Source organism: Protopterus annectens, chromosome 1.part1 (assembly GCF_019279795.1).
Source record: "Protopterus annectens isolate FY-2018-M chromosome 1.part1, PAN1.0, whole genome shotgun sequence".
Classification (NCBI taxonomy): Eukaryota; Metazoa; Chordata; order Ceratodontiformes; family Protopteridae; genus Protopterus; species Protopterus annectens.
In genome coordinates this window covers 840,917,175-840,938,854 of record NC_056726.1, presented here as the reverse complement: position 1 = coordinate 840,938,854, position 21,680 = coordinate 840,917,175, and the positions used below count along the sequence as shown (strand labels likewise).

The 21,680-nt window shown below is 42.3% G+C and overlaps 1 protein-coding gene across 1 annotated transcript in view; it reads left to right on the top strand.

The window, feature by feature from the left end:
• The window catches only part of TAF1C (TATA-box binding protein associated factor, RNA polymerase I subunit C), a 1,469,099-nt gene that overhangs the window by 633,614 nt on the left and 813,805 nt on the right, over nt 1–21,680 (top strand). Inside the window, exon 10 of the mRNA XM_044078672.1 lies at nt 13,419–13,490. Coding sequence (XP_043934607.1) covers nt 13,419–13,490 — 72 coding nt within the window. The remainder of the gene's footprint in view (nt 1–13,418; nt 13,491–21,680) is intronic.

Sequence of the window (21,680 nt, the reverse complement as noted above, 5' to 3'; positions counted from 1 at the left end):
AAAGCAATGGGGACTGTAATAATATAACAGAGATGACTTCTAGTTGTTGTTGCCTATGATAGGGAGGGTAATGCCCAGAAGTTGCTCAATTCAAGTTTTTGCTTCAGTGGAATGATGGTGTATACGCAGAAAGCTTGGGAGTGTTCCAGGAAGTTGTTACCTTCCCTTGTTCCTATTGAGTATTGTGGCTAAGGTTATCGTTCCTGTGTGGCTAATTTATATAATTGTATATACTTTGGGAATGGCAAGAAGTAAACATCTGGGATTTGGTTCATTTCTTAAGTGTGTGTGTGTGTGTGTGTGACAGGAATGGTGTCCGTTTTAGAGTAAGCAAGGTACAAATGATAAATACTACTGAAAGATGTTCGAAGAATGGGTGAGGTAAAATTCAATATACAATATTACACTTCATTTTTCAAAAGCTGCAAGACCAATTGTGTCATTATGTATTGTTTTATACTAAACATGTATTTTCAGACCATGCTATACATTTTCAGGTCTTTTATTGATGTAAGATATGATTGTTGTTAATACTGTCATTTCTTAGAACATTTTAAAATGTTATCATCCCAAACTTGGGAAAACAATGTGCAATGCTGTTTAGATGAATGTGAGATTTAAGGGCAGAGTAGTTTTAATGCTAAGTCTGTTTTTATTGTGAGACTGTATTGCTTTGTTTGGCATATGTGTATCAGTAGTTTATGCTATAAAATTTGAAATAAATATTTTAAATTAAATCCAAATATCTGTAATAACTGTAGAATGAAGCACAAGACAGTATGCAGAGTGAGAGTTTCTAACTGTGTTTATGGCAACTGGGGAGAAATCGGCTGAAAGCAGGCATCCAGAATAGAAAAAGAGGGCGTTCCCATGTCATGATGAGGTCACAAAATGGGTGGGGCATGGGTGGGAGAGGGGTGGGAATGGGCGGGGTTATGGGTGATGCAAGGGGCGTGACCTTAGTCCGGTTTTAGCCACAAAGAAAGCTGGCAACCCTACCTGCATGTCCCACTCAGACAATCTTGCAGAAGTTACCTCAGACTCATAGCTGGCTCAATGCATTACCAATTATCTGCACTTCCCTTTAGCTTATCTACTGCCCCCAGGGTCTTCACAAAATGCCTGGCACCAGTAATTGCATTTTGCAGACAAAAATGAATTCAGATATATCCCTATTTGGACGACTGCCTTATTCAAACAGAGAGCAAGGATATTCTACTAAAGCATCTGGCATTTGTAAAGAGATTACTAATTTGCCTAGGTTTGACAGTAAACGAAAAGAAATCAAAACTAGTGCCCTCTCAAGAGATAATATTCCTGGGTGCAAGCTTAAATACAACTGCCCAGATGGTTTATCTCACACCAGACAAGCAAAGGCAACTGACTCATTACTTTCAAATTTTGGCAACAAAGACCCAGCTACCTGCAAGAAAAATTCTGAAGGCTTTGGGCTTCATGGCATCCTGCATCCTGCTAATTCCATATGCAAGACTGCATATGAGGAAGCTACGATGGTATCTAAAAAGTGTTTAGACTCAACACTGCCACAGCCTGGAAATAATAATAACTCTTATTCCCTGCCTGCAACAGGAGTTTCGATGGTGGGCACTGGCCTGTCACCACAACAAGGGACAGCCTTTCACTTTACTCGCAGCGAGGCGGACACTAACGACAGATGCATCAGATTATGCCTGGGGGGCACACATGGCAGGAAAATGTATTCAGGGCACGTGGCCCGCGGACCAAATGCATCTTCATGTCAGTCAAAAAGAGATGCTAGCTGTACCAAATGCCCTAACACCCTTCAAAGATCTACTACATCCAGGACAACTCTTACTAAAGACGGACAATACTACACTTATGTGGTACATAAACAAGCAAGGGGGCACACATTCCTACATCCTCTGCAGGCAAGCCATGACTTTGTGGAACACAGCACTGACCTATCAAGTACATCTGCAGGCACAATTCCTGTCAGGAAAGAAAAATACTCTGGCAGACGAACTAAGCAGAAACCTCATGGATCCTCACTAGTGGAAACTAGATCCACAGGTCTTCAGCATGATAACAAGGAAATGAGGATGCCCAGACATAGATCTTTTTGCCTCTCCTCACAATTGCCAACTACAGAGATTCTGCACAAGGACTTATCACTCACAAGTATGGAAAGTGGATGCGCTATCATTCAGCTGGAAAATCCTAACAGTTTATGCCTTTCCACCACTGCCTCTCCTTCCCAAGGTACTCCTAAAAGTCAGGCAGGAGAAGCCAAAAATTATTCTGATTGCCCCAGACTGGCCACGCCAGCACTTGTACCCAATCCTAAAGAGCTTGTCTCAAGGCCCAGCCTGGACCTTACCTCAAATTCCTCATCTTATGACTCAACATAACAATGAGATCCTGCACAGCCAACTCAGAACATTAAATCTGGCTGTATGGCAAATAATATAGCCACTCGGAACACACCTCTCTCTAAAGCTGTTATGGATGTCATTTTGGAAGCCAGGAGGCCCAGCACCAGGAAATCTTATGCAGAAAAATGGAAGAGATTCTGTGCTTGGAACCAGGCACAAGGACTTGAACCACTTGTTCCAAATATTCCTCAGATTTTACAATACCTAACTGAGATGCTGGGCAAAGGCCTATCCTTCTCATCAATTAAGATCCATGCCTCTGCCATTTCAGCTCATTACAATACAGAACCTCCTATTTTCTCTCATCCACTGCTAAGACAGTATCTCAGAGGGGCAAGAAACATAAGACTCCCAAGGAGAGCACTGATACCTACATGGGACCTCAACTTTGTCTTGGAAAAGCTCACACTACCTCCTTTTGAGCCAGCCAATACAGCTGATATAAAATTCTTATGATGGAAAACTGCTCTGCTCCTAGCAATAACTTCAGCAAGAAGAGTCTCAGAGTTACAGGCATTAGTGGCAGTTTATCATTTTTCATCCGGACATGGTTTCTCTAAGGACAAACCCAACATTTATGCCAAAGGTAGTATCCAGTGTGGCTCTTAACCAAACCATTCATTTGCCAACATTTTATCCAAATCCCCAGAATAAAGAGGAGATACTTCTGCACTCTTTCGACATACACAGGCAGCTACACTTCTACATGGACAAAACAAAATCTTTCAGAATTACTGAGCAACTGTTTGTAGCATATGCTGCAGGATCACAAGGAAAGGCTATCTCAAAAGCAGACTGTTTCAAAATGGATAGGACACTGTATTCGTTTCTGCTATGCACAGCATGGCAAGTCAGTACCTAAGAATATTAGGCCACATTCTACTAGGGCAGCAGCCACTTCAGCAGCATTTCTCAGAGGAGTACCAACCAAGGAAATTTTGGAGGCTGCAACTTGGAGTTCAGTGCACACTTTTATCAAGCATTATCACTTACCTCTTTACTCTAAATCCAGAGCAGGCTTCGCCACTGCAGTTCTGCAGGGCCTCATAGCCACTCCTAATCCTATTTAGACCCAGCCGCCCTACCTCAGCTTTGGGATTCAACCCAAGTGTAATGACTGCAACAGTGAAACACGATGAACATAGTACATTTGTGTACCTACCATAAATGTAGGTGTTCGAGTGTATTCACTGTTGCAGTCCAGGTTACCCATCCTCCACCCCCCTTTCTTTGCTGGAACTTATCTATACTTCTCTATCCTATACAACCTATGTGGTGTATTTGCTTGTAGATGAAGGTATTGTTTTTATTTTACTGTATGTTTTTATAAGCAATATGTATTGCCTACCTTCTTGGGGGCACCTGACATATGGGGCAAGAAAAGCTGAAGAAAATGGCGTCGGCTGCATCTTCTATACCCCTGGCGCACTGACGTCAGGGCAGAGGCGACAGCAACCGATGCCGGACCAGGACTTTGGAATTCAGGCCGACTGCGTAATGACTGCAACAGTGAATGCACTCGAACATCTACATTTATGGTAGGTACACAACTGTACACAACTTTACTTTTTCAGGCTTAGATCCTGAATCCACCTTATTGAGCAAATATATGAATGCAGCTACAGTTCATAAATTGACAAGTGTAGGGAGATGGACAAGAGTTATAATGTTGTTTCACAGGGTGCTTGGTTGATGTAATTGAACTTGCTTGGGCACTTTTTTGTACATAAATATTTGATGTCTGTATTGGAGATTTCTTCATTTCCTGCAGGTGCCCATCACTTGTATTACAGATTAATATCTTCTGGTTTTATTTTAGTGTAATAGCGCACTGTAAATAGAAGTGAAGCATACAAAATAAAAATAAAAAGAATCCAGGCCACCAATGAAGGCAAAATCTTTTATAAAACCACACAGATTAGCACTTTCATCTTGGAGCAAGACTTCTTCAGATAAATACGCAAGTGCTACACATTACTTATAAAACCCTTTCAATTACATACAATTAAAATTTTAAAGACACAACTAAAATACATGAATATAAAAAAATGAGTAATAAATGCTTGACATACTTTCATATAACTTTACAAATAAGAATACGAAAAAATGAAAAACTGTAAAAAAAAAAAAATATATATATATATATGTATATGTGTATATATATATATATATATATATATATATATATATATATATATATATATATATACACCCTTACTAGACACTACTAAAAGTAGTCAACTTATAACTGCCTTAGCTACTAGAACTGGCTTAATTCTTCGTGTTCCAACCATTCTGTGCGTTTCAGTGACATTTTAGAAAAGAACTTTGACTTTGATTTTGTTCCTACTACTGATATTTCTGATAACAGTGTTAATGGTTATGGGCTTAACTATGTGGACGCGCCCACACTGAAGAAAGTGATATTTTCTTTTGAAAAAAAAACTTTTTAAATTCAAATGTTTACAGATTGATAACCATTATTTACATTGCTGTCTTAACCATAAATTGGTCCCACAAGGACTGAGATTGTTTAAATATCCTTTTGGCATTGCATATTCCCAAGAAGTTTTAAATGATTTGCATTGGGTTTTTTTGACGAATGTGGGTTAGGATTGATTACTGCATTGATAAAATACAATGATTTAGCTTTGGCAGCGTTACTTATAGACCTAAATAAATTGAACGTGAATTGAATAGTGTAATGCCCAGAGTGTTTGGCAAAATGTCGGCTGTGGTAAACAAAGCCTTGCAGAAGTTCGATCTCTATGTGTTCCTCTTCTTGGGTAACTGGCAGCTTGTGGCTGGTTTGAAAGTTTCCCCAATATTAGACTTTTGCTGGGTTGCAGTCACAAAGTATGATCATAAATAGGAGTGAGGTCTTTTATGATACAGTCTTAGTCATTTGCTCTTATAAATAAGGAGATAGGCACTCTCTAATGTGTTCCTTATAGCTGAGAGGATTGAAAAAGTCATTACAATGCCAGCTTCGTCTTGGTTCAGGGTACAGCATGTTGTTATTAATTACTACAACTTCTGGGGTTGATGGTTTCCAGCCTTCATTTTGCCATTTGCAATGGGTACTGCTTGGAGTGTGAGGAATTAGTGGCTATATTGTCAGTATGTGTTGTTAGAAGATTGCCAGCAAGCCCTGGAATGGTTGAGGATTTCCACCAACCTCCTATCATTTCCCCAGATGAACTGTTGCAGAAATTGATGCTGAATGCTTTGCTTTCAGGGTGGGCAGCTCACATTGGTTCCACTAGTCTTCAAAGAATATGGCCATTGCTGGAGATGGAGCTTCAGACTGAACGCTTCATGAACTTGGGGGAACTTCACCTGGGGCCCCTCCTAATGCAGTCCGACAACCGAGCTGCCATCACCTCTGGTTTCAGGAGCTCAGAGCTGTAGGTCTTCGTGTGGAGCTTATATAAGGAATAGATGGTCCTTGCATCCTGAACCGCATTTCCCATTCAACTTGTTTTCAATATAGTCCCTGAACTAGTACTTTCATCTTTATTTTCTTTGTTCCTGCAAAAACCAGGAGAAATAAAGGCCATTCCTGTCCTAAATATGCTTGATCCTCTCAGGTTTGCCTTAAGTGAGTACACAAATTTAGTAACACTTAGCTTGTCTCCTTTGCGCTGGAGAGAGAGACATAAGCAGTTCCCAGGCAAATCCTTTCCCAGTGGATTGATGTCTGCATTATCTTTTTGCCATCAGAAGATTTTACCACCGTCTGGTAAATGTTACACTCGAAAGATCTTGCACTAGAGTTGTGGCCTCTTCTGGTGCTTGTTTCTATAGTGTCTTAGTTGCAGAGATTTGCTTTCCAGCCATTTGATTATCTTTGCGTATATTCACCATGCATTATTGTCAGTAACTACTTCAGGACTCTGTCTTCAGAAACTTGTTTCTTGGGCTAAAGTTTGGTTCCTTCATTCTCATGGATTTGTTTAGTATTATCTCAGATGTTGACCCATCTAGAAGGCTACTTGATGGTAATAGTAAATACCTCTTTACTGTATAATTTGATGTCTGAGTTGGTCCTACTGCTATTCCTTTTAATCAGGTGATCCCCTCTTCCAACCGAAGAAAATTGACTTCCGGTTAATTTGGTCAAAAGTGTACTTACTGGTGGGCTCATGAGCTAGATGCCATCAGCTAAGTTTGGCGTGGGCATGATGCATATTGCCCTCTGAGTGCAGGGACTTCTATCTGAGGTGTTTGGAGAGAATGAATCATTATAAATTTAGGATAAAAATAGATCTGTTAAGACTGTATATTAAGCTACATGTTTTACATTCATTTTTTTTTTAAATTCTGCTTTGCAAAGCTTTTTCTTTATGATTTTTGTCATTGCATCAACTAACCAGGATTCTGCTATCAGCCAGACTCATTTCTTTCCTCAGCCTGTATTTTCATCAGTCAGGGCAAGATCTGGCGTAGGTTCGCCATCCTGCAGACAGCCTTGGCAGTGATTTATGGCTTTGCTGGCATTCTGGCAATGAAAGTTTATTTAATATGGCCTTAAATCCCTCCCTCAGGTGAAGGACAAGTGACTGATGTCACCATGGGGACATTGTTTCCTCCCCATGTTAGTACATGCTCTTGTGCACCTGCAGTGAGGACTATAGTGTTCACGGCTTGGTGGACAAAAGCTCACCTCCAGACCCCATCCTGTATATCACTGCCCTTGCTCCAAGGAATTGTGGCTTTGGATAGTTTTAGTCTGCTCTCCCAATGAGGATAGGCAACACCTATCCTTCCTATACCAGCTTCCGCAGATGCCCAAGTCTCTCATCAAACTGGGATCATCTGAGCTGTACTCGAGGCTTTATCCTTCTATAGCAGTGGAGCTGGTGTGCTTTGCAGAGTATAAACTGCTGTTTATTTGTCTGTAGTACTGAAACTCTTCACTGGTCACTTCTCACATACCTGACAATTTTCAGACAGAAATGTGTGTATTCCATGTAATTTTATAAAAAAGCTGCCTTGTTTTTACTTTGGCAATATTACATATAATGTTTAATCTGTATTAAGAATTCCTTAACCTGAATGTAGTTACATGGTCTGATTGGGCCTTTTTTCCTTTGTAAATAAGTTTTTGCTTAACTGGACATTGTACGTTAACAGAAATAAGTTAATTAGATGACCTCACACTCAGACTTAATGGTTGTTGAACCCTTTTCTTGAATTATAATTTTCATCCAGAAGTATCACCAATTACTTGAGATTATTTATTTTCAGCTGTTAATCTGAATCCCATCATCTTGCAAAACAGAAATGGAAACAGTGATGTTCTTCATGTTTCACTGTTGCAGTCATTACATTTGGGTTATCTGCTTGCAGGTAGCCCTCAGTCGGCCTGACTAACAAAGTCTTGGGTCCTGTGTAGGTTGCTGTCCCTTCTTCCATGACGTCCGGTCGTCAGGGGTATAAAACATTTAGCCGACGCCATTACATCAGTCTTTCTTGCCATGGGGTGCCCGAAGCAGAAGCAGTTCACAAGTGCCCGTCGGCCTACTCCTGAAATTTTCATTTTCGAGTTACAGAACCTAAGTCTTCAACTAAAGCTAAGTACCCCATTGGGGAAACTTTTTCTTGCTCCTTACCGATGTCAGTAAAAGTTAATAATTGCATTACTTGTGGAAAGCAAATACGTCATATAGATTTTAATTCGTACTCTATTCCTTGCCTAGGCCCTGACGTACCTTGCTGTCGGTTTTGTGCTTTAATCAGCGCACTATCCGTCATTGGTATATTTTTGCCTCTAAATATTTCAGTTCTTGGTTTAATTATCCAGAAATGTCATTGGTTAGCCATCTGACTACCGGGATTCTGAAAAAATGCAAAGGTAAAGACAGAGACAGGCCGCCGAGGTCCAAAACTGCCGATGATGCTTCTCCTAAGCCAGTCGCCAGTTCGGCAGTACTCAGTTAGGCGCTTTCGCAGCCCCTGATACTCACTACTTCTGATTCACAGGCCTCTACTGAGACCCAGTCAGAGTATGCCTCGAGATGCTTCAACTATGGAACCCGCGGATGTCTCTACCTTGGATGGGTCTGGAGCCACTGTGCAGGCACCAGCTTCTGAGGGTGTATTCAAGCCTATGGACTTCAATATTAAACCGACGCCTCCTTCTTTACTTGTCTAAATCTCGAACCATGCCTAAAAAATGACGCCCAGGCCACATGCTTAGGCCTCTATGCCTAAAAAACAAATGATAAGAATGGCTGAAGATCTAATAACTCTAATCAGGGGTATCCAACCCCCCCCCCCCCTTCTAAGAGGCCTAGGACTGAAGTTGATTATAAATCTTCTGACCAGGATTCTGTTTTTTTCTGATGATCTGGATTTGCCCTTATCTACTTATGAAGATTCTGATGCAGAGGACTCCATTCCCTGTGCTTCCCCACCTGAGGATTTTTCTTTTTGGGAAACCTTACATACCTTAAGGGAGCATTTCCACTTGGAAAGCCGGGATTTTTTTTTATTCAAAAAAGAGGCTTGGGGATTTCCTTCTCCTACCTCAGCATAGGCCTTTAGCTATTCCTCCTGTACTGGACATTGTTGTTGATGTTTTTTCGGAATCTAGTTTGGCCCCTGATTCCTTGCCTCTTGCTCCCAGAAAACCTGACAGATACTACAGGGTCCCCGAGTCCCACAAGTTCCTTTTTAAAAATCCTGTTGCAGATCCAGAGACTATTTCACAGGGGCCCAAGGGCATTAAGGCTTCTACTGCTAAAAATCCTACCCCTTCTGATAGAGGCTCCAGGGTGCTGGATAGATGGGGTAAGACGGTTTACACTTTTGCAACTTTGGCCATTAGGGCTTTAAACTGCCAGTTTCATATGTTAAAGTATCAGCAACATGTTATTGGACTGATTAAATAGAAAATGATGTTGATTCCTCACTGTGGAAAATAAAGAATTACAGGATTTAATGCATTCTGCTGAACAAGTTGGAAAACATACTTTGCAATGTGGTTTTGATTCATTAGAGCCCTCTTGCAGGGCTGCTGTTACTGGGTCTGTGCTTAGAAGGCATGCTTGGCTAAAGGAGCAATCTTTGCCTGATCAAATTGTTGGTTGCTCCCTTAAACCAGGACCATCTGTTTGGCAACAAGGCTGAGGAAGTTCTTAAAAAGATGGAAGATAAAGCTAAATCTATGCAAACTGTTAAAGATTTCTTACAAGTTCAGCCTCCTAGATTTAGTAGGCACTGGCCCTCTAAGAATTGGTCCTTTCCAGCCCCTTCCAGGTCTTCTCAAGCCAAACCCAGACATAGCAAAAACGCCAGGTTTCAGTCCCAGGGGACACACAAGACTAAGCAGTGGGGGGGCCTCCACTTCCAAATCTGGGAATAATAAGACTCCCCCCTATGGTAAACTGTCTCAATGACTTCCTTTTAAAATTTCCAAACACTTATCAACTGACTGCCCCTTTTGGGGGAAGATTGCTCTTCATGTAAAGAATTGGAACTCACTACCCAGGACAAATGGGTTTTAAATAAGTGTCCCAGGGGTACAGATTTCACTTCCACACGATGCCAAAACCAAGCAAGTGGCCAGACCTACCCCCAAATCAGTGGGCAGAGGCCCAAAAATAAGTACTTTTTCTCTTAAGCATGGGGGCTGTTCATCTGGTACCAGAAGAGGAAAAGGGACAAGGTTTCTACTCGAGACTTTTCCTGGTAACCAGAAAAGACAATTCATGGCATCCTATCCTGGACCCGTCTACTCTAAACACCTTTTTGGAGATTCCAAAATTCAAGATGCTGACTCTTCAATTACTTCCTATGCTAGGCAAAGATGCCTGTTTGGCAACACTAGATTTAAAAGAAGCATATCTGCATATCCCAGTCAGGAAATCTTGCAGAAGATACCTACGCTTCAAAGCAGGCTACACGCCTTTGGCTTATCTACTGCGCCCAGGGCATTCACAAAGTGCCTAGGTCCATTTATTGCATTTTGCAGGCAAAGAAATATTCAAATATACCCATACCTGGACGATTGTCTAATTCAGGCAGAAAGCCAGGACATACTTTTGAATCATCTGGCCTTTGTAGAAAAGGTTCTAACTTGTCTGGGGTACACCATAAGCGAAAAGAAATCACACCTGGTACCCTGTCAACAAATTATATTCCTGGGAGCAAGCTTGAGTACAACTTCCCAGATGGCTTACCTCACGCCAGAGAAATAAATTCATTTGACAACCTACTTCAAACAAGTGGCCACAAAAACCCTGCTATCTGCAAGACAAATACTGCAAGCCTTGGAGTTCATGGCCTCCTCCATTATTCTAATTCCATATGCAAGACTGCATATGAGGAAACTACAGTGGTATCTAAAAAGCCTATGGTGTCAACATTCTCAGGATCTAGAAGCAATGATTCCTGTCATCCTATCATACCTTGTCTACGCCTAGAATTTCTTTGGTGAGCAGAGGCCTCCCACCAAAACAAGGGACTACCTTTCACACCACCCCCTGCCTCCCAAACCCTAACAACAGATGCATCAAACTATACATGGGGGACTCACCTGGCAGGAAAATGCATTCAGGGCAAATGGAACCCAAGTCAAATGCACTTGCATATCAATCAAAAAGAAATGTTAGCTGTACAGAATGCTCTGACAGCCTTCAAGGACCACATTCTTCTAGGACAACTAATGGTAAAGACGGACAACACCACTGTTATGTGGTACATAAACAAGCAGGGGGGTACACATTCTTATGCCCTCTGCAGACTAGCCATGGCATTGTGGAACACAGCCTTGAGCTACCAATTGCATCTACACGTTCAATTCCTGCCAGGAAAATTAAATACACTGCCAGACGGACTAGGCAGAAACCTCATGGATCCACAAGAGTGGAAACTGGAGCCAAGGATTTTCAACATGTTGACAACAAATGGGGGATCCCAGATATAGACCTGTTTGCCTCTCCCCAGAACTACCAATTGGACAAATTTTGCACAAGGGCTTCCCACAAACAAGCCTGGAAAGTGAATGCTCTGTCCTTCAGCTGGAAAAACCTATCAGTTTATGCCTCTGCTCTCCAAAGTACTACTAAAAATCAAACAGGACAAACCAAGGATGATTTTGATTGCTCCAGACTGGCCGCGCCAACACTGGTACCCCCTCCTGCACAGTGTATCATGGTTATCTCCATGGCACCTGCCTCAGACTCCTTCCCTGTTGCCTCAGCAGGAAAACCAGATTCTGCACCCTCAGCTTCTAACACTGCTAGCAGCCTAGCTAATTACATAATCTCTCCTTTACCATCCCTCAGTAAACCTGTGATTGTTATCATTTTAGAGGCAAGGAGGCCTAGTACTAGAAAATCTTATGCTGAAAAATGGAAAATATTCTGTGCCTGTAACCAATCTCAAGGGATGAGCATAACAGCGCCCAGTTTACCTCAGATTTTGCAATACTTTACTGAGACGCTTTACAAGGGCCTGTCTTTTTCCTCCATTAAAATCCACACCTCACCCATTTCAGCTCATTATAACACAGAACCCCCCCCCCCTTCTCTCATCCACTGCTCAAGCAGTTCCTCAGAGGGGCCAAAAATTTGAGACCACCCAGGAGAGCTTCAAACCCAGCCTGGGACCTTAACTTTGTTTTGAAGAAACTCACTCTACCTCCTTTCGAGCCAGCTGCTACTGCAGACTTAAAAGTTCTTTCTTAGAAAACAGCTTTCCTTTTAGCAATCACTTCTGCTAGAAGGGTATCTGAATTACAGGCCCTTATGGCAGTGGAACCTTTCATCATCTTTCATGCGGACAGTGTGTCCCTCAGAACCAATCCATCCTTCATGCCCAAGGTGGTATCCAGTGTGGCTCTTAATCAGTCTATTCATTTCCCACACTTTTTTCCCAATCCACAGAACAAAGGAGAACAGATACTGCACTCCTTAGATGTCTACAGACAACTTAGATTCTACTTGGACAGGACTAAACCTCTACTTGGACAGGACTAAACCTCAAAGGAAATCGCATTTGCTGCAGGGGCAGAGGGGAAGGCTATTTCAAACCAAACCATTTCTAAATGGATAGGCCATTGCATTCATTTCTGCTATAAGCACCATGGAAAACCTATCCCCCAGGGGATCAGAACTCACTCCACCAGGGCTGCATCTACCTCTACAGCCTTTCTCAGAGGCGTCCCTACCAGGGACATCCTAGAAGCTGCTACCTGGAGTTCTGTACATACTTAAACCAAGCAGCATCATTTACCAATTTTCTCTAAATCCAGAGCTGGCTTTGCACTGCAGTCTTGCAGGGCCTAATAGCTGGCTCTAATGCTATCTAATCTCCTCCTCCCAACCATAGCTTTGTGAAACTACCCAAATGTAATGACTGCAACAGTGAAACATGAAGAACATAGTACAGTTTTGTACACTTACCATAAATGTAGATGTTCGAGTGTATTCACTGCTGCAGTCCTGTTTACCCTCCCTGCAGCCCCCTAACTTCTTTTGGCTATACATCTACTTTCCTTTACTATGCTTAAAAGCCTTTTTGGTGTATTTTCTTTTTTGTTGGAGGTACATCATTGTACTTGTATATTTAATTGCTTCCCATTGGGGGGGCACCTGACATCTGGGGCAAGAAAAACTGATGTAATGGCGTCGGCTGAATGTTTTATACCCCTGATGACCTGACGTCATGGAAGAGGCAACCGCATCTGACAGAAATCCCAAGACTCTGGTATTCGGGCCGACTAAGGGTACCTGCAGGCAGATAACTCAAGTGTGATGACTGCAACAGTGAATACACTCGAACATCTACATTTATGGTAAGTATACACAGCTGTACTTTCCGTTTCCTCCTTCTTTGTCTTGGTATTATCATTATTAAAACAAAAGCTGTATAAAAGCTAATAGTCTTCCAGGCTGTGTTAATCTTTAGCATTCTTGGTATTGAATTGAGAAATAAAAGTCTTTCTATCACCTAGCTACAAAAATATTTTATGCATTTTACTTATTTCTTTTATAGTTCTCACATACTGGGGGAACTGCTTATTTGCACTGAAAGTGGAACATTGTATCTCTGGAAAGTAGATGATGGGTAAGCAGCTTTATTTTCACCTCCTGATTCCAAAAATGTCTTTGTTAATATTTGTTAAGGCAAGCAGATTTGAACAGTTTGCCTCTTTGAACTGCATTTTATAAACTACAGTTGTGTATAACAAGTAAAAAGATACAGTTCACCAACCCTATTAACATTATGAATCACGTATTTACAAATTATACAGTAAATGCATATTAAGGAAAAAAGTAAACATTTTATCTTTACAGTTTTTTTCTGCTTCACTTGTCAACCAGCAGACAGACTGAGGGATTTTTCATAAGCACTGGTTTCTTTAGATATGCCTAAAATCGCCCTAGGAGTGGGTGTGTATTGGGGTCATTCAGGGAGGGGAGGTGGCTTGTAACCCCGTTCAATGAGTGGCATTGTCGCCCACAACGCCAAGTAAATCCACCCTTTTACAGGCATGTGCATTCATCTCACCTCTGGTCTCTGCCAGGAATTTAGAGGAAGAACTTGTATCCCAGCATGCATGTCTCCATCTGTTCTCCCTGAGAGAGATAAGCAAGCTTAGTCTCATCCTACAGACCCCCCCCCTCCTCTGGTGGGGTTTTCCAGTGCCTGGATTGCTAAATGAAAGTAAGTTGTACTCTCTCGGTTGTCAAAGACAATGTCAGAGGCCACTGGGTAATCAGGTTCACAGACGATTGCAAACTGGGAGCAGTCATTGACTCCCACCAAGATAAAAGCACCCTTCAGGAGGGTCTAATACAAACAAACGCTTGGTTTCAAAGCCATGGCTTAAAACTCAATACCAAGAAATGCATTACAGTACCTTTTGGGAAGGTAGCAACCCCAGGTTACTACATCACCTATAAAGCACCCCTAAAAGTTGATTCATTAGTCAGGGGTCTGGGAACCTATGCAGACAGTAATCTAGCCCTCAATCAACATATGTCCAAGGTAGTAAGAAAATCCTTCTATGTTGTTCGAGTTATAAGCATCTAAGTCCAGAGAGGCCATCATGCCTCTGTACTCTGACCTCATCAGACACATCATAGAATATAATGCTTCCTTCTGTGTGTACCTGACCAGACACATAAGGAAGTTGGAATGTCCAGAAATGTTTCTTACAAAAAGAATATGGGGAGTAACAGAATGTCCTCTGCAGATTGCCTCAATGCCCTTTCTGTTTACTTGGGATTATACAGACGTCTAAGAGATGATCTTTGCTTGGCATGCAAGGCATCCCTGGACCCTGTTTCGATGAAGGTTTTGCACATCCACAAACCAAATAGCATCAGAACTAGTAGATTAAATGACTTAAATTTGGCTTGCAACACAAATAGGGCATGTTTAGAGAAAGGGACAAAGATGATTCTCAGAGAATTTCCATTCTCTGAACAGGCTCCCCATCCATTTGAAGCAGAGTTCCTTTTTATCCCTATTTAAGTCCAACTTGGGCCAATGGATGGGTAATAGGAAATTCTTTGTGAATTCCTTATCCAGTTTCTCTTCCTAATCCTTTCTAACCTCCTCTGATTGATTCTTATAGTTGTCATGCAATCTTTTATGTGCTGTATGAATTATTCCTTTTTAACTGCAGCTATTGTTTTAGATTCTACCAAAAACTGTACCAGTGCTGGTCTTTCATTTAGAACCCCCTCCATTTCTTTCTCTTTGTGTATACTCTGATATCGATCCTTGATAGGGAAGGCAATCTCTAACCTGCAATCCAAATGAATTCTTGGTGTCTTCCAATTCATTTACCTTTCCCTCTGTAGTTATTTACTCCCAATACCTTGGTTCCTTTGCCAGTTTTCTCCAATAAATTCCTGTCCTCTTGTCTATTGTCTGTAGCCCTAATTGCAGTCATCCCTATTGTCAGAATCTCTTCTCCATTCCCGTCTTGTCTAAGTTCTTAGAATACTTTCTGCTACTTTATGAATATAATGCTCTGTATTGTATGATTATTGTTATTCTCCTTAAAGATCTGCATCCAAAGTTCCAGTCTCTCCTTGTTTCTTGAACTTCAGCTGTTTCATAGTCATCCCTTTCCACTTTGTATTATAGGTTTCTGCTTGTGCTATATACAGGAGCCTTAACTATATAGCTTTGAAGTACCACTTCAAATCAGGTAATCCCAATCTGCCTTTTTCTACTGGCAGAATCAGCTTATCTCATTTGACTTTTGCCAACTTCCACCCCCAGAGAAAATCCTTCAGCTCGTTATTAATTGCTATCCACAGCTTCTCCTTTGGTTGATACAAATATGCCCAACTGTGTATAAGACTAAAGGGACTAAAACATTGTAACTGCTTGTATCTTACTGTCCATATCCATGTAACAGAGCTAATTTCTCAGTTTTTGTACTATCTTTTGCTTCGTCTCTTCCCACATATCCTTAGCTGCCACACCGGAATCATTCTTAATCCATAATCTTCTAATTACTTTGTTTTATCATGTCCCCATAAATATGGATATTGCTGAAACATTTTGTGTGTGGGTACATAATTTACAGTGGTTGCCTTTGTTTTAGAGCCATTGATTTTGTATCCCAAAAAAATTTGAAACTGTCTCAAAATGTTCCACAACACTGAAATGTCATTTTCTGTTTTTATTGGGTATAAAATGTCATCTGCAAACAGATCCAGCTTTTCTTCACTGCTATACCAGTTATATCCTTGAATTTCTTATTCTCTTACTTTCTTTGAGAATAAATCTAAATATAATGCAAATAATAAAGGAGAATGTGGACACCCCTGCCTGGCAACTTTGCTCGAGCAGAAATTATCAGTGAGGAATCCACCCACTTTACATTTAACCTCTGATCCCTCATATTTCCTCCTAAGCAACCTTATAATTTTATCAGGGATTGCAAATGCTTCCATTGCTCTGCTCATAAAGTCCCAGCTTACTGTGCCAGGTGCTTTCCTGCATCAAGAACCACCACCAACAGTGGTATTTTCTTACACTCTGCTTCCCCTTGGATCATCAGTGTTCTGTTAATGTTGTCAAGTGTTTGCCTCCCCTCCACAAAACCACATTGATCCATATCTGTCAATTTCGGCATCACCTTTGCCATTCTTTTAGGCATTATAGATGTAAACACATTATAATTATGGTTTAGCATTGAAATGGGCGTGTATGAAGCTGGATCTGATGGGTCTTTACCATCTTTAGGTATTACTGCCATCACCGCTTTCTCCCAGGATGTTGGTACTTCTTCTTCTCTTAAAATATTGATCTGATGTTGTCTTTTTCATCCATTTTTCAAGTAATGGGTTTGGATCTGATCCTCGGATCCAACTTTGCCATTTTCTAAAGATTCTAGGATCTGAATCTTGAGCTCCACCTTTACCCATAATACTCCTAACCACTGCAACACCTCAGATCTCATTTGCTGCTCATCAAGATGGTCAGATTGCAACTTCTCGAGCTATTTTGGAGTTGTGAATGCTTATTTTGTACTTATCCTTACCCGTATTTCTATAACATTTTGGTAATTACTTTTTTAAATACTGTTGTTACTAGTTTCTTCTTTACCTTATACCTGCAGGTTTATTTCTCAACTACCATTGGTAGTATTTTTTTCCTGTCTTTACTTGTATTAAAAAAAAAAAAAAGTTTTGCAGTTTAACTATTTTCCTTTTTTTCAGTTATGGCTAATCTTCTTCTTCTTTCAGCTTTTCCCGGTTAGGGGTCGCCACAGTGGATCACCTGTCCGCTCATGATTGGTAGTGGAGTTTTTTATGGTGCCGAGTTGCCAGCCCGGCGCCCAACCTTCCACAGAAGGCACACTTGCACTCACACCTAGGGCCAATTTAGAGTGTCCAATCTACCTACAGCATGTCTTTGGGATGTGGGAGGAAAACGGAGCACCCAGGGGAAAGCCACATGACCACAGGGAGGACATGCAGACTCCGCACAGAAGGCACCCCGGCCGAGGATTGAACTGGAGAACATCTTGCCATGAGGCGGCAACGCTAACCACTGCACCACCATGGCTGCCCTTTTTCAACTTAATTCAAAAAATGTACTTCCTGTGGGCACAAGATCCCCAGTTCTGTTGCCCACAGGGAGTGCATTTATTGGTTAGGGCCAGCACATCTGGATTCTCTCTGTGCTATTTGTGTGGCCTTCAATACTCGAAGTATAGCGATCAGAGGAACAAGCTAATTTTAAAAGGTCTTCTCCCCTGCTTCAGCTTCCTCCTCAGGTACTTCTTCAGGGGCTCAAACTTCCTCTCAAAAATCTAAGGAGACCAGGGAGCACTGTAAGCACTCTCCTGCCTGACACCTTTACAGATGTCTTCATCAGAACTGCCAAAAAAGGTTTTTAAATTGTGGGCTCTGAAGCCTTCAGATCTGACACAGTCTATGGCTTCTTCTCCTCGGATGTGTGTTCCCAGGTTCTGCGCAGAAGCGTTGGCTCTGAGGCTGAGGTCCCCCTTCTTACAGGAAACTGCCAAGACGTCCTCTTGACCACCCTCCACATCCTCTTCCGTTAGGTCCTCTCATAGTCCCTCTGAAACGGAGGTGGACAGGATGATGAGGAAAGTGCTCAAGAGACAGATGCAGGTTTTGCCAGCTCCTTCCCCATTGGATCCGTGAGCCACCAGCCTGCTTTTCCTCCCATTGTTACTCCTTCTCCGATCCAGCCACCCATTTCAGAGTCCACGGATCCTAAGGCCCCATGAGTCGATACATCATATCCAACACTTCTTCCTACTTCAACTCCAACTATCTCCTTGGCCCAGTTAGCTCCAACTGTGTTGGAGCACAATGGCTCTCAGAGCCAAAGCGTCAGCATCAGATCTGAGGGTTGACTTTGAAGTTTTTGAAACTGTTGCTTCCCCTCGGAGCCTTGGCATTTTTTTTTAGCTCTGCTCCAACTCCCCCCTCAGAGTGAGGGATCGTTGAGGCTTTGGTATTGTCTGCTCCAAGAGTCTCAGCTGTGGAGGGATTATCTTTGGTCTCTCAATGTCCCTCAGCCTTCGAGGGGATGGAGAGGGTTTTCTTCCAGCCAAGAATAGCGTTGACTCTCCTGTCCTTGGATCTGTATCCTTTCCCTTCTCTGGATCTTGTGTCTGAGCCTTCACATCCTCCAACTCAGGGACAGCCAGCCCAGAAGAACCACCAAACATTTCTGCTGACATAGCTCCCTGTCTCTTCTGATACCTCCCTAGAACATCCCACTGTGGAATTTCCTTATGAGCGTACGTGCAAGAGGAAGCACCTGGATTCCCCACAGGAATCCCTCACAGAAGACACAGACTTTGATGAGGGGAAGGGTTCCCTAGGTCTCCATTGGAAGATGTCTTATTTGGAGGCATCCTAGAAATCCTTCACCAGAAACCTGGTTGGTCTGCCCAAACCCTTCCTAGGAAGAATCAGTGTTTTTGGAAGCCTTCAGGTCTGGCCCATCTATATCTTGGGTTGATCAGAGGGGCTAGCAACTCAAGAAATTGCAATGTTACTAGACAAAAGAGTCATCCAGAAGGTCCCCATGGTACCAAACAGGAGGGGGTCCAGTATCTCTCTGCCTGGGATGACATGATCAACAGACCACGATGCTTTGCCAGAGATGGCCTGCACTGTCGCCCATGGGATTCCGAATACTGGCTAAGGCTCTTGGCACCCCTATAGTGCCTTTTTTAGGCAAGGTTCAAATGACAAACTCACCAGCATAACAGGTACAAGCAAGCAAAATCTGAGCATAATACTACTCAGTCCTAGAAGTCTAAACCTCAAAATGCAATCACTCGAGGCACTCCTTAAAATGGAGAACATCGTCATCTGTGCAGTGACAGAGACTTGGTTCAAGGCTGCAGACTTGGTTCAAGGCTGCAGAGAGCACCCCTGCATTACCGGGCTATAAATAATACCACACCTTACGGCCACCTAACCTGGACCGAAAGACTAAAGGCAGAGGCGTGTCCATATTCATTAAGGATATCCACACCTCCAGGCTAGTTGCTCAGCATAATGCAACAGAGATTTTCCAAGTGCAACTAACTCTGGGCAAGACCGCAATCTAAGTTGTAGCTTGCTACAGATCCTCCACCATGCCCCAGGATTCCCACTCCTCATTTCTTGATACTCTGGAAAATATTAGGGTACAACCTAACATCCTAATAATGGGCAATTTCAACTACCCCACCATTAACTGGGAAAACTACTCATGTACCAACTCTTTTGCTCAACATTTTCTGGAATTCATCAATTCCAATGCCTTGGATCACCTTAGTAATATCCTAGACCTGGTCATTACCACCATGGGCAGCCGGTGTTCCACAGCAGAGGTCAGTTCCTCATTGGTCAGATCCGACCACAATATAATCACCCTAGACATCCATATCCCGCCTATACACCCCATTAGGGAAACCACCATAAAAAATTTCTCCAAAGCCAACTTCACACTTCTTAAGACAGAAGTGGCAAACTTCACAACACCCATGCAGACGGACAATAGAGGAATGACTGCTGAATCCTACACAGATGCACTTTAGAGTGCATGAATCGTGCAATCCCTAAAAGAACCAAGATGCTATCCTCCAAAAAAAAAAAAAAAAGGAAGCCAAACTGGTGGTCCCCTGCCATAAACAAACTCTACAACAGAAGAAAAGAAACTGTTGCAAAAAAGAGTAAAATCCCATGATTGGAGGAACTCCGTGGTCAGCCTCAGTAAAAAGCTGAGATTCCTCATAAAATCTTCCAAAGCTAGTTACAAAAACAAAATCGCCACTGATTCTAAAGACAACCAAAAAGCATTCTATAGCTATGCCAAGAATCTCAATGGCAACACTCAGATCTGCTCTGAGTTACAGCGCAATTGCACTAAATGTACAGAATCAACTGATATTGCCAATATCCTGGCAGATAGGTTCAGTGCTAGCATTACCCCCCTTCCACCCTCCAAAGGGTCCATCTCTGTACCAGAAGAATGCAAAGTTCGTGTAATCACGGCTGCACAAGTAAAAACCACACTCTCCAAAGCCAAGAACACAGCATCCATGGGACCTGACAACATCACAGGCTGCATTCTACATGAACTACAGAACAAACTGACCCCCCCACTTAAGTACCATGTTCAATCGTAGCCTCACCGCAGGCTTTGTGCCCACTGAATGGCGCACAGCGATGATTATCCCACTATACAAAGGGGGAGCCACCACGGATCCCCGGAACTACCAGCCCATTAGACTGACAAGCCTGGTCTGCAAGGCTATGGAACGCATCATCATGGAGCTTATAAACGACATTGGTAATCTCCAAACTCTGGACCCCACCCAATTCGGGTTTGTAAAAGGCAGATCATGTCTCCTAAACCTGATAGACTTCTTTGAAGCAGTCACCAAAGCCGTAGATGAGGGTAAGGTGGTTCACACAGCCTATCTAGATCTCGCCAAGGCTTTCAACACCATTCCCCATTATGGAATTATAGATAAACTCACTAAACTAGGTATAAATCCCTATGTCACAAGATGGGTTCCCAACTGGCTCACTGACAGAACCCACACTGTGAAAATAGCAGACTCCAAATCCGATCTCAGATCAGTGACAAGTGGAGTACCACAGGGTTCAGTCCTGGGTCATCATCTGTTTGGTATCTACTTCTCAGAAGTACAGAGTAACACAGAAGGTCTTTGGCTAATGAAGTTCGCAGATGACTGCAAACTAGGAGCCATAATCGAAACTCCTCTAATGATGTGGACATCCTACAAAAGGGCCTCACTGAGACAGGTGCCTGGTGTCAAAGCCATGGCCTCAAGCTCAGTGCCAAAATGTGCATTGTCATCCCTTTTGGTAAAAACTCTTTACCCATGAACTACCACATAGGCAGTAGTCTACTTAACACCGAAAGTGTGATGAGACCTTGGGACACAGGTGGACAGTAGTCTCTCTTTTGATAATCACATCACCACAGTAGTCAGGAAATCCTTCTAAGTGGTACACCTCATCACAAAAGATTTCTCATCCAGGAAAAAAAAAGAGGTCATTGTTCCCCTCTACTTGTCACTCATTAGACCCATTATAGAGTACAACGCCCCTTTTGGTTTGTATCTCACAAGACATCTACAACAACTAGAAAGTCTGCAGAAATACCTCACAAAGAGGATTACTGGACTCAAGCAGATGCGCTATCCAGACAGTCTCAAAAAACTCTAGCTTTACTCCGTCGCATATTGCCTACTCAGAGGCGATCTTTGCCTAACATACAAAGCTA